General features: G+C 48.4%; 1 protein-coding gene across 1 annotated transcript; it reads right to left on the bottom strand.

The window, feature by feature from the left end:
* Positions 1-896: 896 nt before the first annotated feature.
* Positions 897-12,491, bottom strand: rnf19a (ring finger protein 19A, RBR E3 ubiquitin protein ligase). The gene is made up of 9 exons (XM_084455174.1): positions 11,718-12,491; positions 9,905-10,113; positions 8,971-9,115; positions 8,362-8,524; positions 7,382-7,496; positions 7,057-7,218; positions 6,285-6,498; positions 5,597-5,740; positions 897-5,213 (listed from the first exon to the last, which is right to left on the bottom strand). Exons 1-9 carry the CDS (start codon positions 12,332-12,334, stop codon positions 4,418-4,420), a joined length of 2,565 nt encoding a protein of 854 aa, XP_084311300.1. The 5' UTR covers positions 12,335-12,491; the 3' UTR covers positions 897-4,417.
* Between the last annotated feature and the right edge of the window lie 1,160 nt (positions 12,492-13,651).

Genomic DNA, 13,651 nt, shown 5'->3' with positions numbered 1-13,651 from the left:
ATAACTAACTAAAACTGTATTGTGTGTTTACAAAACTAACTAAAATAAACAAAAACTGTAGATAAAATGTCCTTAGTTTTAGTCTTTTTCATTTCATACGTAAGCCTAGTATTTCGGGTGGATATGAAATCTATCCTCCATGTTCTTTAGCTGTGCTCCTGCGCAGAAGTAACCTGACGTGCGCCAGATGGTTTGTTTTGCACTAGCAAAAAAAAAAACTAGCAAATCTGCTTTAAAAACTAATTAAAACTAAACTGAAATTGAACACAAAAAGTTAAAACGATATAAAAATAAAAACTAATGAAAAAAGCAAAACTATTATAACCCTGGTACGTAGTGTAATGTGTGTAATGTGTGAGGGAAAGTCTGAGGTCAAACCCAGTGTGGGCAAGTGAAGGAGGAAGCGAAGCACAAGTGAACCCTGTGACAGTGGTGCCGTGACCCAGATACAGTTGGGCTGAGCTTGACCAGCTCAGGTCGCTGTGGTGTGTGGAATGAGTTTAGAGGGTGAGTGTAACTGAGATTGGTTAAATTCCGCCCATACGTGCCATTGAATCACTAGCTTTTCAGTGGCGTAGCTGACTCAGGCGGTGTTTGTCATTGGCAAGTGGAAGTGGAACCTGTGTCATATGGTCATGTAGTAGCCTATGGACTTTTTTAATACAGTGTTGACCACACTGACACCGGTGAAGTTCAATTCGGAAGATTTTCTTCTTTTGAAAAAGTTTATTTTTCATGAACAGCAGACAGAGCTTTAAAACATTACACATTCTAATTTTCGTAAAGTCATAAAAGTGAACCACATACCTTGATAGGGGTGTTCATGTAAAATTATTTAACAAAGAGAAAAATGTTTAGAACCGGAATCCTTATTTGGGCAGCTGGAGTGTGACGTCTGACTTTAGTACTCTGCTGTGGTCACAAACTCAGACTGTACATCCTTGATGACACAAAGTGGAGTTCATTCATTCATTCAAAAAAGTTATTTTATTTTTTAGATATGCATTTACACGCATATTATAAATCAAAAAATTAGGTAACAAAAATACAAATAACATAAGCTCATCCTGCGCATGTTAGAAATTGGGCCTGGCACTAGTCTAGAATCACAGAAATTTAGGAAAAGGGGATCGAAACAAATTAACAAACAAAAAAAAGAAAACTGCAGCTTGTTTTGTTTCTTTATTCCAGAGTTGCTTATTAAGCAGCACCACAGTTACAGCTAAATGACCTGGGATCAAATTATGCAGAACATCCATATAATCACTGAGCTGGTCAGATCCCTCACCTGTAATGAGCTTTAGCCAACCCCTCTGACCACCATCAGTCTGGCCTGCCTTACCTGGCTGTATCACTGCATTCTTTATGTTTTTATCATGTATCACTGCATTATGTTTTTGTTATTTCAGTCTTCCCCTTCCCCTCTATTCCTTCCCCTCTGTTCCTTCCCCTCTGTTCCTTCCCCTCTGTTCCCCCAAACAGCTGGGCAGTTCAAATAAGGGGCGGGGCCTTTAACCTGTCAATACATATCTACTCTGGCTATGAGGTGGCAAAAGAGGCATTCAGTTAGAGATGTGGATCCACCAGGCTGCAGCAGTGAGCATGGACTCAGTACGAGGGTAAAGGAACTGGAGTAGAACAGTGCAAACAGCTGTCGCCCTCTCAGGCTTTGGCTACATTAAGAAAATGTTCTCAAAAGGTTACTGGTAAGCTGGGTAAGACCCAGAGACGTATGCATAGAGCGCTCTGCCAATGAGGTTTAATCCCAAGAATGTCATCATGATGCCTTCAAACTGACACTGAAAATCCACAGCCGTGGTTTTAACCTCTCGGGCAATAAGCTCTTTCCTACTCTTCATCACCATGGAGCTGACCTGGATTGAACCGTTTGGAGCCCAGGTCTTTCCTATGGTTCTTACCAGGCCAGTTCCAGTGTGGAACAATTACGTTGGATGCATAACCAGGAAAGTCCAGTGCAGTAAGGCTCTGCTCATTAATGTGAAAAGGGTAAATGTGTTTCTGATAAGTCCTTTATGGAAATCTTTCTCATGAGGTCATTGACCTCCTCGGGAGAAGGGCTGAGACATCGTTCTCTCTGTCTATAGAGGACGATGTCATCAAGAGCTTAAAACCACAGCAGCTTGAGTGCAGTCTTTAGCAGGCAATATCAGGTGGCATGTTGGTTAGCGTTAGCATCTTCACACAATGTTGGGTTAGCATCAGGCTAGTCTGGCTCAATGGATTTAGGTTTTTGACATAATACTCTCATTGGCTGCTCCATTCTGGCAGCGCCAATCAGATTCAATCCTCCGACACTATCTTTTTTTTTTTAAGACACAGGATGAGGAAACAAAAGAAACAAGCTTATTTTCAAAAGGCACCATGAATACAACGTAGGTACAAAAATTATGAATTGCATCGATCACCTGCCAGGTGTTTGAAACAACCTGAATATAATTATAGCCACAGCCCCTTTTATACGCCACTTTCATACAAGATTATCATATTTCAGATTAACAGCGGCCCAGTTTACCTTCATCAGACACTTTCCATAGAGCTTATTCATCAAACTCTTCAGCCCACGACTACCGTAGGCTTCATCTTGGTCTTGGAAACATACCCTTGGGTCTCTAAGTCCAAGAATATTGCAACTTTTCTCTTTATATCTATTCAGGATTGATCCGTCTTGGGCGGTGAAAGGTTTGGTTGATTCTCCTTCCTCTACCAGTGACCATGAATCCCAAATCAACAAAGCACTTGTGTAGATCAGAGAAAGTAGGATAGGTTTAAGCAAATCACAGTAGTGTCAACTTGCCCATTGATTATCTTAAATCTACAGAACGATTTTTAAAGGTTAGTGGTCGATCTGAGACATGTTAAGATAGACCTAACACTAAGCGCACTGTGTTGCCTCTGTGAATGAAATGTGCTATATAAATAAAGTTTGATTTGATTTGATAACAGAGGCTTGGACCCAACAAAGGGCTTCTGACACTTTAAACCAGTTTTCCCAAAATGAAAAAAGAAAAAAAAAAGATAACGTACATAGAACAATCATATCTTCAGCAAAGTAATAATCATTTAGAGAGAAATTCATCATGGAAAATAGAAGGATAACTACTGACTGGTCCCGCTTAGCTTTCTGACAGGTTTAACTTCAGATCCTCTATTCAGTCATCCCCATCATAAAGTTCACTGGAGGAGACGATTTACAGTTCCTCAGTTTGGACCTTATGCCCCAAGGCCTTTTGAGAAGGAAGCAAGGACAAACTATTGAGATTCACCCCAAGAGTGGATGGGTGGCACAGTGGTGGACCACAGTGATATCACAGACATACACCAGTGTTTGTCATGTCTCTCCTATGATGTTTTTAGCCTTTCTTACTCTGTAAATGTAATTTAATGTCATTTATTGCTTTATAAATGTTCTTAGCCGTTAGACAAACATATTCCAGGAGCTTGCTCGATCGCCTTGTTGAGAGGGGACAGGGAAGAATTTTTACAGCTCACTTTTCTGGCCCCCGGGTGATACTGGTTTTTTGCTTCCCTCTGGAATATGTAGGGGTGGGACCTATGCCCACCTCCCTTGTTCTCTGTAAAGCGCATTGTGTTGCCTCTGTGTATGAAATGCGCTGTACAAATAAAGCTTTGATTGATTGACCACAATTCCTAAAGCCCACAAACATCTAGCGCCCTCAACCTAGATCCTTGATACTTGTGTAGATCTGAAGGGTAACTGGACAGGTTTCAGCCATATGATAGAAAGCTCTAACTGGGCATCTGGTTGGAATTTAATCTTCAAAGATGTAATCAAGTGTCTGGAGGTTGATTTGGAATTCAGGGTATCATGCAGTTTTGTTTTAAGAGTCTCAATAATAGGACTTTCCTAAATAGATTGTCTCGCTTTCTCTCTCTTTCTCCACCGAAGATCATCACAATATCTGTAGAGGCTAACAGTATGCTGCTACAACCCCATACTGCTAATCATTCTTTACACCTGTCCACATACATTCAACTCTTAACATCCATAGGGGTCTTGTTGCTACAGCTAGTCTTTTAACCGATGACCTTAGACACCAGAACCTCCTCACTTAGCTAGTTCCACCTGCTTAGGAGCACGATCAGCCAATCAGCTCCAACAACCATCCTTGGCGCGTCTCTCCTATTCGCCCATCTTGTTTTGTCCTCTACCCTGTCTGTCACAACATAGACTTTCCCTTTTTCCCCCCACAACATTCCAGTCTCCACAGCCGACAAACATCACCCCCACCACCAACCTCCTCCATGCAGCCAGCGTGCCTTGCGCCATTCAGAGACCCTTAGATGGTGGGTTTAAAGTTAGCTGTGAGGGCTAGCATCGAGGTTATCCGTTTGCATTAGCGCCTTTGCCCAGGGCCAGACCAGTAGTGAAGTGACTCTAGATGTCAGTTTGAATACATCCACTCCTGGCTGGGCTGAGAGGCTGCTGATGGACCCCAGACACTGTGGTCTTGCTGTTGTTGTTATTGTTCTCCTTCAGGTCCTCCTCCTCCACAGCCACGGAGTCCAGCGGCTCGCCGAGCCGGATTAACCCAACGTTCTCCTCAGCGATGTAGAGGAGGGCCCCGCTAGCCCTCTCTGGGGAGCCAGGGGGCGAGGAGGACGTGGAGTGGGGGCTGCCGGTCAGGCTGGGGCAGTTGTCCAGTGCGTCACGCTCCACTTCAGGCTGGGGGGCGGCCGCGGTGTCAGAGGGGGCGATAGGGGGGCGGGGGAGCGGCTCTAGGCTGGCGCAGGCGGGGAGCGGCGGGTGGCGGGGCGTCTCGTGGTCGGAGCAGCTGAACTCCGACAGGTGGCTGCAGTGGGAGTCGGCCACCGACGGCAGGCTGCCGCTCAGTGAGGGCGAGTCGAACTCGCTGGAGTTGGTGCTGCGCTGCTCCAGCAGCCGGGCGTCCATGTCCTCCCGGGTCTCGTTGATCTTGGTCCCGCCCCTGGCTCCGCCCCCGCCCTTCTTCTGCAGCTTCCCCTTGCTCTTCCTGCCCCCCGAGGAGGAGGAGGCGGAGGGCTCCCTGGCCCAGCGGCAGCGGCTCCCGTGGGGGCAGCCCGAGGGGCAGGTGGTGGCGGCGGGGCCCCCGCCTCGCCCGTTGCTGCTGCTGTCCTCCAGGCTGCTGCTGGTGCTGTGGTGGCGCAGCTTCCTCTGCTGCTTAGACTCCGCCTCCGCCTGCACCTCCACGCCACTGCAATGACACGACGACAACGCTCTACCATTAACACCTTAACTGCACGGTTACTGACTACCAAAATCGGCCATTATCTCAAAAAGCACATTTATCCTAAAATGATGAGAGAAGATAAGATATAGCTTTAATAATCCCCAGGAGGAGAAATTTGGGCATTAAAACAGAACAGCAGAAAAACTGAGAAACAGAACAGAACAGTAAAGTCATAAAACAACAAAATGTGAATACATAAGATTACTATAAATAAGTGCTATAAAAATGGCAAATAAATACATCTCTTGATATACGCGTGGAGCTGAGATAGAGACAGAATACCTAAGCACTAATTCAATCCAACACTTTGCTGTAGTACAGTAAACGCTAGCGTGTGCTATGCTAACCTATCTAGGGGCATGTAGGCGTTGAGGATGGACCCAGCCATGGCTCTGGTGCTGGCGTTGTCACTGATCGTCCCCAGACTGACGGTGGCCGACTCTCCGCTCAGACTACAGCGCTCCTTCTGAACGTCCGCCTGGACCTCCAACCTAACGACCGCACACACAAACATTAGGTTTACTGTATATAGACAGCTGGACCTCCAACCTAAACAATTAGACATACTATATGCCAACAGTCAAGAGGAGGACATCATTGGATTCTTCTTGGGTCTACAGAGTCCACCAATGTGCTTTTGAGCAGTTTTCAGTCGATTAGCGTCGTTCAGGACTGAGAATAACCGCCCATTCACCACCATTCCGATGGGACTTCCCCATTCTCTATGGCGCCTGGTTCAGATACCCGTCTCTGGGATTCTGGGGGCGGTGATGGGCATACGATGGACTAAATGGCCAATTACTGACTGCTCCCACGGGTATGAGAACTTGTACATGGTTAAACAAACGCTCAAGGATACACCACTCCCTCTCCAAGTCCTCACAACAGTGGACATCAGCCTGCTTGCAACCTATTGACATTTGATAGGAGAACGTCGGACGAAGACTAGGCTAGATCTAAGACACCATGTTCCTGTCCTTTACCTAGTAGTAGTACATGAGGTAACTTGCTAAAGACCCCCCCCCCCCCCCTTACCTGTTGTAACAGTTGACGCCGGCGCTCCCGGACAGGCTGCCTGTGATGCTGGTCCCAGCCAGCGCCATGGTGCTGGCGTTCTCGCTCAGGTTGTCACGCATGGCGCCCATGTGCTCCATGTGGCTGCCGCTGGCGCTCAGGCTGCCCGTCAGGCCGCTCACGCTGCCCTCGCCCAGGCTGGGGTTGTGTCTGGTCTCCGCCACCGAGGTGGTGTCTATGGGAGGGGGGGAGGGGTGGACAGACAGAGGGTGTGGGAGGAGAGAGAGATGGAGGGGGGGGGGGGGTCGGGGATAAAAGAGAGAGCAGATGGTGAGTGGGGAAGAAAATGTGACGGTAAAGAGAAGTGGAGAGAAGGGAGACGAGTGGAAAACCAGCAGAGGATTAATGAGAGACGCCGAAAACCAGGATGCAGCGGCCCTGCTTGGGTCAACCTGGAGAGGGGAACTGATCAGTCACTCATTTGAAGAGCGAGACATCTTTTATTAGCATCCCCATTACTGAAGTCCAGAGACAGCTAGTCTTCCTAGGGACCAAGCACACAGCACAAATACAGCACTAACATTACAGACAGTGGAAAATAAACATTTAAAACAAGCAAAAATGTCTTTCTTATGCACTATTGATACAGTTGAATCTAGCCCTATTTTGCACAAGTTGTAATTTTGCCAAATCCCTTTTAGAGCCTTTTTAGGAAAAGTGGTTTGGACAGGGTGTTCCTGATTGGATAGGGTGTTCCTGATTGGACAGGGTATTCAGGATAACTGCTACTGACCGGTTGCGGCAGCTCCACTCCCCTCGTTCATGTCGTTCTCGTCGTCAAACTCGATGCGCACCCCTTTGCCGTTGCCAGCGGAGACGCCACACCCACCGCTGCGGCACAGCGAGATGGGCACCACGCCGTACACGTACGCCAGCATGATGGGCACACCCACGCCTGTGGATGGACGGACACGCACACGGACGCAGACCACTCAACAATACCACCTACAAGAGAAGCTAATGGAGATCAAACACTAACTCTAAAACATGTTGGATTAGGAATTTTCAGAACCAAGAAAGGAGAAGAAAAGAGGCCCAAACCGCCTGTAGGGACTTACCGACAGTGACTGCTGCCACCACTGGGGACACGATCACAGACAAGGTCACACCGCCAGCTATCACCAGGTTCCTCTTGTGTTTGGAGATATCCTTGCCTTCATAGCGATTATGAATCTTTGGAGAGGGCATCAATTCAGGTGAGAATTACACTCAGACTAAATAAACCCATCCTTAGATTTATGTTCCAGTACTTATGGTTGCCTGTGAAATTTACATTGAAAACCTTTTTAATTTGTGAGTAAAAAAAAAGTGTCGATACATGAATTACTTTTTTGTTTTCAAAACTTCAAACTTTACTTTTTTAACATGTGGTACTCAAGTCACAACATGGTAAATAAGAAAGTTGTTGGAAAGTGTATTTTGTCACTTTTGAGGGAGCTAGGTATAAAGCACTCCTAGTGATTGCGGCTAAGCTAGGCTAAGAGTGTGGGTCTCAATGCTGACTACTGCACGCACAGAGAAGAGAAGGGTCTGGATCTTCTTGTCTGACTCTGGGGAAGATGGCAAATAAGCTAATTTCCCCAAAACCTAGCCTGTTCCTTTAAAGACACAGGTGGGCCCACAATAAAGCAAGATTTAAAGAAACATATACTTAAACTTGAAGATATATTGGCAGCGACTTATAATTAGACATTTCCTATCAGGAGGAGAGAGAGATGGGGGGGGGGGGGGGTGCCCAACATTCCTGCTGGCTCCTACACAGTGAGATATGGTTGTATTTCAAAGTCTCAACAGGAGATTAACCTGCTCAGCTGGTACCAAATCAGGTATGTCAACAAGTCTTCTGACATTTGAGTCACTCAGCAACCTGCTTTTCGTTTGACAGCCGAAATCCTTCGGTCTGTGTTTTGAAACACTTTTATCTATCCATGTTGCTTTCACATAAAGAATAGTGTCCCACAGTAACACAAACGACATGATTAAAAGCTTCTGAATTGATTAGAGCTCTTAGCTCTCCATTCCTATAGGTGGCGCTCACCTTCCTGCCCACGTACACAGGAATACCGATGATCATGGCGGGGATGGCGATGCCGGCGATGAGGGCGATGCCGACGGGGGCGCCCACCAGCGTGCCCAGCTGCCATAGGATCTTCTTCTTCCTGCTCCACGGCTTCTTCCCCCAGAACGTGCAGCCTGAGGGGCTAGAGGGGGAGAGGGTCAGGACTGGGGTGTGTTCAGGGAGGGGGGGGGGGGGGTTCAGGACTGGGGTGTGTTCAGGGAGGGGGAGAGGGTCAGGACTGGGGTGTGTTCAGGGAGGGGGAGAGGGTCAGGACTGGGGTGTGTTCAGGGAGGGGGAGAGGGTCAGGACTGGGGTGTGTTCAGGGAGGGGGAGAGGGTCAGGACTGGGGTGTGTTCAGGGAGGGGGGGGGGGGGGAGGGTCAGGACTGGGGTGTGTTCAGGGAGGGTGTTCAGGGGGGTCTCGGTCCAGGCCTGGCTGGTTAGAGCTCTCCTTCATACAGTACGCGTGTGGATGTGTGTGTTGGTGCGAGCGCAATTGTTCCACGTGCGTATCTAGTATTTCACGTGATAGGCAGTGCGACAAGCCTCCTCCCATCCGTGTGTGTGTGTGTGTGTGCGTGCGTCTCACCTCAGGTAGTGCAGGTCAGAGATCTCCTTCATGCAGAGCCAGCAGAACTCGCAGCCGCACACGGCGCAGGTCATGTGATTACAGCTGCCGTCGTTCATCTTGATGATGTAGGCGGCACAGCGCGGGCAGGGCTTGATGTCATCAGCTGGTAGTGGCCGGGGGGGGAGGGTAACAGAATGCAGAGATGAGATACCAGGACTAGAAAGGCAGGCTGAATCACATGTGGTCTGCCTGTTATGTGTAAAGTGTGAGAGAGAGCATGCCTTTATTCTGTACTCTGCTTCTGTATTACTGTTAATGTTTGTAAGCAGGGCGCATCTGTAAAAGAGACCTGGGCTGCGTTCCGAATCGCATACTTCTACTTCTTACTACCAGTACCTACTACAGCTGCCCTTAGAAAGTACGTACTTTGCAAGCAGTAGGCATCCAATTGGGACATACTACCTTGTCATAACATTGCGCCTTGAAATTAGCCCACATCCGTCGCTGTCCATAACGCGACATTCGTCTACAGCTGTCACGACTCACATGTGACGCACATTTCCGCTGCGCACAGGATTGTGGGTCAGAATAGCCAGAAAAGCCTGCTGGCTTGCATACTGCAAAATACGACCGGATGTAGTAGGTCATCCTGGTATTTTTGCCATACTGCATGTGGCATACTATGTATTGGGACATACTACATTCTGTTTTGGCTTACTATATAGTAGGGTAGTAGGCGATTCGGAACCCAGCCCTGGTCTCAGTATGTTCTTCCCTGTCTAAAGGAAGGAAGGAAGGAAGGAAGGCAGGAAGGCATCCATCCATCCATCCGACACTTTTATCGAAAGCGATTTACAGATTTATCTACCTTTGTCAGCGTATCAGCGTGCTTTAGTATGGAGTATTTAACCAGATTGTGGTTGGATTGTGTGTGTGTGTGTGCGCGTCTCACCTGCAGCGCCGCTCTCCTGGCTGTAGCTGAGCGAGGAGGTCCTGAAGGCGCGTAGTCTCAGGCTCTGGGCCCTCTGCTGGCGCGCTGCGTCGCAGGTCTGGTTGGGGTGCCACAGCTGCTTACAGTGGTAGCAGAACTCCGTCCCACAGCCCTCCCGGCCGCACGTGATCTTGGGACAGCTGGCGCAGCCGAAGGCGATGACCGCATACCTGCAAACAAGGGGGGCAGAGACCAAAGAGTTAAAGGGTTACTGGGACCGTGAAGAGGTACACCGAGGACTATTGTTTATCTATAGTAGGAAGTGAAGATGGAAACTGAGGACTTGTTTATCTATAGTATGAAGTGAGATCCTTCACATGCCCACCTAGTCACTGACACACCACCACACAGTGCATAAGCACACACTTCACCCACACGTCACCAGCTTAACAAGCACCAGTCATCATGAATACCCTGTCCAACCTACATTAACAGAGATCAAGTAACATCTTAGATCTGTGGTTGTTGAGCCCGTGAATTGTGACGTTAACGCCACTCAAGACTGGTGCAGTCCGCACACAGGGAGCTGGAGGCACAGTCACACCTCTGGAGACAGCTGGCCTGGAGGCACAGTCACACCTCTGGAGACAGCTGGCAGGCCTGGAGTGGCTGTGGCACTCTACCTCTCCACTATTCCATCTGCATAATTATCTTACAGTAACGCGGGAAGGCAGAGAGCCTAATGGCCCACCATTTTCCCGCTTGCTAATAACCTGAGCTAATAAGCAGCCCTGCCTGCAGACCATTATCAAAACCATAAAACAGGCTAATTGAGTTTGGCAAATAAAAACCCAGAGGCCCAAATTATTTCCATTCAAATTAAATTATAACCACAGAAAAATGCCTCCAATAAATGCAAAATGGATAGTGATATTTTTGTACATTTGCCAACATGCACAGCAGGAGCCCAAGTTTCTAGGGCAGAGATCTTTGTTGGACAATGTTGATTCAACTGAACTGCTAATGTAATAACAGAGAAAGAGCCTAAAATCACCTGGGTTCTGAGGAAACCTATAAACAGCCAGACCCCCCAATCTGACTCTTACCTCCAGCTACCCTTGCTAGTGTTGCCATAGAAACATGGCAAACGCACAGTTTGAAAGATGGACACAAACATGGATGATTACGCACACACTTGCGTCCAGCCCATCTGGTACAGGCTAGCATCCATCCACTACCAAACTCACTTGAACACTCCACACTACAGCTAAAGCAACTCAAATATGAGGACAGTCTGTTGTTGGTTAATTTGAGTGTTTATGCCATCAAAGCGCAGTCCGGCGCAGGACGTTCTTATCAATTAATCGACTATCGTTTGTTAAGGTTAACAGTTATCGATTAATGAAATTCCTTGAAATTTGCAACCCTACTACCTAATGTAGTGTCTGTATTTACATTCATAGGTAATGTGAAGTATCACTCTGCCTTCCTACTTCCACAGAGAAAATAGGTAATTACGTAAAGGATTCAATGATAGTTTGACTTCCAATATGATGGTATAAACACTCCCCCAGACTAAATGCTTTGGGTGCACTGTGGAGTGTTTTAGTGACTTTGGTAGTGGATGCTAGCTTGTACCATTGCATTGCGCTAGCATTAGCAAAACGTGAAGGCCGCTGAAAATGATCTCAATCAACAATATAGTGGCCAAGTCGTAAATGAGGCCCTATGTCCAAAATTCCAGACTATCCCTTTCACGTGAAGAACTGCAAGCTGCACAATGCATATCTCAGCATTTAGCTCAGCCAATCCGCTTTACATGTCGGACTCTCACCCGCAGTCGGGGGCGGGGCACCAGCGGCAGTCGGGGTCGGCGACCAGCCAGCGCCGCAGCACGAACTCCTCGTACTTGTCCATGAGGGCGCGCTCGCCCAGGATCATCCTGATGTCGTGGGGGTTGAAGCGCTCCGAGCACTCCGGGCAGCTGATGTTGACGCGGCTCTCGGAGATCTCTATGCGGAGGTACTGGCGCAGGCAGTCGGCGCACGAGCGGTGGTGGCACGTCATGATGTCGGGGAAGTTGTCGCGCGCGTGGCGCAGCAGGCACAGCGGGCACTCCAGCAGCTCGTCCACCGAGGACGACGCGGAGGCGGAGGAAGACGCGGAGGCCGCGCCCGGCGCTGGGTGGGCGGAGCTCTTGTCGCGGCCCGTCTCGGGGGGGAGAGCGCTCTCCACGCTGACGATCCCTTCGCCTCCTCCGCCGCCGCCGCCCTGGGAGGCTCGCGACTTGCGCTTGGGGTCGCGCTCGGGGCGACGCCGACGCCCAAAGAGCGTGTGGAGAGAGAGGCGTCGCTTCTTGGGCATCTTCCTGATGGAGGGTAGGCTGATGGAGGAGGCTGCTGAGTGAAGGTCACGCTCTGAGCCACCATGGTGATGCTGCTGGAGGCTCATCTCACTGGAGGGGGTGGAACTGTTGCCCGGGGGGGTAGGGGGGGCGCCGGCATCAACGGATGGGGCCCAGGTGGACAGAGGGGTTGATGGGGACGTGGGCAGCTGTAAAGGTTTTAAGACATGGCGGGTTTCTGGTCTTTGCGTTTCAGAGTCTTGCCTGGTGGATCTGGTCAAGCCTGGCTCTGAGGTCATAAGCAGACAGCAATCTGTGGGTGAGGGAAGAGAGGAAGGAGTGAGGGACTGAATTCAAAGTGAGATCACAGCTTTTTGGGGTATGCGTACGCCTCCCTCTCCCCTATAACACACATTTCCCCATATGATGCCTATGAAATGTAGTCACCCCTTGGACTTTCACATTTCATTGTTACATGGTATCACAAATGATTTAATGTAGTTTTTTTTTTGCCACTGATAAGTTTAAGTAATCTATTGTTTTTTTTAAATACAATTTTAAATTCAAATGGAATGGTGATTTGGATAATGCCCCTAGAGGACACTGATTTAAGGACTAGCCGTTGAGGATGACACGGTTGTTTATTTCATCACAGCTACTGTGCAGAGCAGGGAGACGGCTATGGCAACTAATGATGCATCTAAACTATGTTCTCCCACACATGGAAACTGTTGACTTGGAAACTCACACACACCATAACAAGACAGCGATGTGCCAGCCTAACCTTGTGCACAGTTTTAGTCATAGTGAGTGAGAGGAAATTTTAACAGGGCTGAGGAGCAATTAGAACGACCACAAGACGATGTGAAATTACAATGACGTGTGTAATTAAACTGGTCTGCACTACAGACTGGCACACAGGAGAGAGAAAGAGAGAGAGAGAGAGAGAATGATAGAGGGAGTTTCTGTGGGATTGTTGTTACTAGTGAATGCTACTGCTGCTGAGCTGTGTATGCGTTTGTGTGCACATAAGAGACTGTGCCCTCTACTCTGGCGAATACACCGCAGCTCACAAGTTGGGATGCATCTCTCCATCTAACTTTTTAGGCTAAAAGAGGCTCGTTCAGAAAAGGGACAAGAAGAAGGAGCCAAACTGTACAGCAGCCCTCGCTCCCAATCACCTCAACGTAAGAGGAAATGTCAATTCACACGTCAATCCACACAGTCATGACGTGTGTGTGTGTGTGTGTATGCGCTGTGTAGCTAATAGCTATGATGTGTGGTTCTGGTTTACTCCCCAGCACCTCTTGACTGCCACACCTCTTACTGGGAATACACTTACAGGTGACTAATCTAACCAGTTCAGTGAGGCCATCCCCCACCCAAGAGGCATGTCATCAGTGTACAGTTGTCTATAGAGACAG

Source organism: Borostomias antarcticus, assembly GCF_949987555.1.
Source record: "Borostomias antarcticus genome assembly, chromosome: 21".
NCBI lineage: Eukaryota > Metazoa > Chordata > Actinopteri > Stomiiformes > Stomiidae > Borostomias > Borostomias antarcticus.
Note: the sequence above shows the minus strand (reverse complement) of the source record. Positions and strands in the feature narration are given on the sequence as shown.

Coding starts and splice junctions, on each gene's coding strand:
- rnf19a (XM_084455174.1), bottom strand. CDS start 12,334: ATGAGCCTCCAGCAGCATCACCATGGTGGCTCAGAGCGTGACCTTCAC. Junction 10,114..11,717: donor TGCCCCGCCCCCGACTGCGG/GTGAGAGTCCGA, acceptor CCTTGTTTGCAG/GTATGCGGTCATCGCCTTCG. Junction 5,741..6,284: donor GGCGTCAACTGTTACAACAG/GTAAGGGGGGGG, acceptor TGCGGTCGTTAG/GTTGGAGGTCCAGGCGGACG.